This window comes from Nicotiana tabacum, chromosome 21 (genome assembly GCF_000715075.1).
Source record: "Nicotiana tabacum cultivar K326 chromosome 21, ASM71507v2, whole genome shotgun sequence".
Taxonomy (NCBI): Eukaryota; Viridiplantae; Streptophyta; class Magnoliopsida; order Solanales; family Solanaceae; genus Nicotiana; species Nicotiana tabacum.
In genome coordinates, this window is record NC_134100.1 from 1143745 (window position 1) to 1147270 (window position 3526).

At 37.8% G+C, this 3526-nt stretch overlaps 2 protein-coding genes across 2 annotated transcripts; one reads left to right on the forward strand and one right to left on the reverse strand.

Moving 5' to 3' along the window:
• Positions 1-663: 663 nt before the first annotated feature.
• Positions 664-1746, forward strand: LOC107813962 (uncharacterized). The gene has a single exon (XM_016639283.2). The coding sequence runs from the start codon at positions 664-666 to the stop codon at positions 1744-1746; it is 1083 nt and encodes a 360-aa protein (XP_016494769.2).
• An 858-nt stretch (positions 1747-2604) lies between these two features.
• Positions 2605-3274, reverse strand: LOC107813963 (ferredoxin C 1, chloroplastic-like). Its single transcript, XM_016639284.2, has one exon. The coding sequence runs from the start codon at positions 3166-3168 to the stop codon at positions 2722-2724; it is 447 nt and encodes a 148-aa protein (XP_016494770.1). The 5' UTR covers positions 3169-3274; the 3' UTR covers positions 2605-2721.
• Between the last annotated feature and the right edge of the window lie 252 nt (positions 3275-3526).

The window sequence follows — 3526 nt, forward strand, 5'->3', positions numbered from 1 at the left end:
AGACCCCACTAAGTGAGATTATTCTGTATTGTTGTTGTTGTTATTGTTGCAGGGATTACAAAACTAAAAGAAAGTACTTCTGCCAAGTTTTATGTGACATCTTTTTCTCTTTAGTTTATTTAAAAAAGAATAACATAGTTTTTAATTTTAAAAAAGAATAGCTTAAAAACTTATAAAAATATTTATAATATATTTTAAATCACAAGTTTCAAAAATTTCCCCCTTAAAACTCTATATTTATTCATACAAAGTCACATAAAATGTGACACAATAATTTCTTATAAAGAATGCTCAAATATGAGAGTAAGAATCGAAAATCCTCACTTTATGAATGTTTCCTTTTCCTCTTAGTTATGATTTAGGAGAGAATCAACCCAACATTTTAAAACAACAACAACAATTCTTCAATCCCAAACAAGTTAGAGTTTAGGCCAAAATGATTTAATATTTGATCCGCGAATTTATGTTTAGTCCGCGAGAAATCTATCGGCAGTGATCTGTGCTACTGACCGTTCGCTGAGCTTATAAGACTAGACCACAGTAGTGATTCCCCACCAACTGTTCGATACATTGTCTCAAAGAAGTTGAAGCAAAGATATTGACTTTTCAGCACTTTTTATGCTAATTTGGAGCTGTAGCTGATTGATTTTTTCCATGTCAATCATGTTATTCAGAAGACAACTCATCAACTTGTCTTGTATACTCAATTCCCAATTTCTTCTAAGAGTATGTTCATATTCCTCAAGACCAACAAGAGCTTGTCAAGCAAATGAACTTAATTTCGTCGATGATAGTAAAACCCATTCAGCTGCTGCAAATGTTGATAACAGGGTTTTTCACCTTTCACCATTGTATAGGGATATTAATAAGGATTCTTTAAAAGATTGCAAGATTGAATTAGTGGATAATGAGACTTGGAGGGTGTCCTCTGGTTTAGCTGAGGCATGGCGAGACAACACAAATGTTGCATCCAAGAAAAAGTCATTTTCCATTGAAACTGAAATTGATGATGAGGCGACTAGTTATGCGTCTTTGAACGAGGACGGTCATGACTTTGATGAGATTGAGGATATGAGGATACGCGGGAACTTGTTTTACAAGCTTGATAAAGATTCCAAGGAATACGAAGAATATAAGTTTGAATTCCATAGAAGGAATACGAACAAGAATAATGGAAATGACGGTCCAAAAGAGAAGGAAAAATCGAATAACGTTTCAGCTTCTAGGGTCGAGAAAGGTCTAAAGGGTATAGATGAGAAGCAGCAAAACAAGAAAGAGAAACTGAGCTATAACTCTGCCTCTCCGTTTCAGAATTTTCAGCTAAATGATTTCGGAGCATCTCCAATAAAGAGGTTAAGGGTTCCAACTTTTAATCAGCTTACTGCCCCTTATCATGAGCCGTTTTGTTTGGATATTTATGTGTCGAAAGGTTCAGTAAGTGCTAGCATTATCCACAGAGCTACTAGCAAGGTTGTTGTTGTGGCGCACTCTATTTCAAAGGACATGAAATTTGACTTGGGATCAACTAAGAATAGAGCTACTTGTGCTGCTATTGGGGAAGTTCTGGCTCAAAGAGCACTGGCTGATGATATTCATAACGTAGTTTATACGCCAAGGAAAGGGGAGAAATTGGAAGGGAAACTTGAGATTGTACTTCAGTCCATTATTAACAATGGCATCAATGTGAAGGTGAAGATTAAGCAGAGGAAAACCAAGAAACCTGGCTTCCACCGCCCGACAGCTTAGGTGGTCATCCTACATTACGTAGGATGAAATTAAAAGTGACAAGGAAGTTTTATCAACGTCTTATAAGCTCGAAACAGCGCAATGTAGTAAGTAGAACAAGGTCAGAGATGTATTACTACCTCTTTTGCGAGGTTGCAGAACATTTCCCTAAATTCAGTCTTTAAATCGGTTTCAATAGTAGTTACAAACTTGGGAATAAATCTTTTATTTCCTGCAATTTGTATTCTCTTTATGAGAATACATTGCTGTTAATGGAGAAATCTGCTTTACATGTTAGCATTCTTTGTAATTATATGATAGAAAGAACAAAAAATTGAGACTTTCTTTTGGTTTAGCACCTGGTCCAGTACCCTCTCTGGGACCCGACATCCAGATTCGGGAAGTCCCACTTTGGGCGGTGAAGTGCTCACTACCAAATCCAAGGGCTCGAACCCGAGACCTTTGGACGCTGGTTAAGGATAAAAGGGTACTTACCACCCCACCACAACCTTTGATAGCACACCTGTAACTACATGGTTGAAGGTTTCACACTTGGTGTCTGGTACCCTCTTTTGGGCCCGACATCCGGATTCCGGAAGTCCCACTTTGGGAGTAAAGTGCTCACTACCAGAGGTGACTTCTTCCTACGGCTCGAACCCTTCTTCCTAGGGCTCGAACCCGAGACCTCTGGTTAAGGACGGAGGGGTACTTACCACCCCACCACAACCTTTGATTTCCAAAAAGATAGTCTGAAAACACCTTTAACTACATGGTTGAGCGCTTGTAAAATAATTCTGTATGGGATCAAGAGCAATTTTTGGTTCATTTATATGTTCGAATGCCTTACGTAGAGACGAAAGACATATTCTCAGTAAACAATTTATAGCAAAAAACAGCACATACTTTTGCATTGAATTCCTCAAGAAGTACAACATCTTATATCAGTTTCTACATCAGTCAAAAATGGAATAACAAAAACAGGAGTCATCTTCAGGTTCAGTCATCAGCAGTTGCTAGTTGCAGAGACAAAAGTTCTTCCTCAGGTATAACTCTAATATGACAATCTGATCTTGGATAAGCTGCACATAGTAATGCATAACCTCTCTCCACAACATCATCACTAAGCATACCTTCACTTTGATCCACTTTCCCACTGAGTAACTTAGCTGGACAAGTCATGCAAACTCCTAGTTTGCAATCATATGGTACAGACATGCCGACGTCGAGGGCCTTAGACAAGATTGTCTCATCAGGTTCAACTTCCAACTCTGTGGTTTTACCTTCATGTTCTACTAATACTTTATAAGCCCGGATAACGGTTGATATTCGACGATTTTTGGTTTTCCAGGGACTGTTTAGATGAATAGCAGTAGCAACATTGGCTTGGTTTCTTGGTGAGATGAGGGTGAAAGATGGAGAGGTTGTAAAATGAAGTGTCGCCATGTTAATGAGGGAAATGAGAAGGGAAGGTTTTGTGGGTGTGGATAAAATGTCTTTGATGAGAAGATAAGGTTCTATTGGAAGTTAATTGGTGGATTTTGGTTTGCAGTCTGGGAATGGGCTACTCGTGTAACTGTATTATTGCTGGCTAAAATGGAAATTTGGGCTGCACTTTGCCTGCAAATTTTTTCTTTCCTATACATATGAAACCTTATTACAAAAAATGTGCATAATTTCTAATTTACCCGCCCTGTCCATATTTTTTCTACTGGTATTATACCAATCATTAAATACTAATTAATAGTAGCTGAATCTTCCTAATTTGTTGAGCTAAAATTGAGGAACAGAATATTCTAAAAAG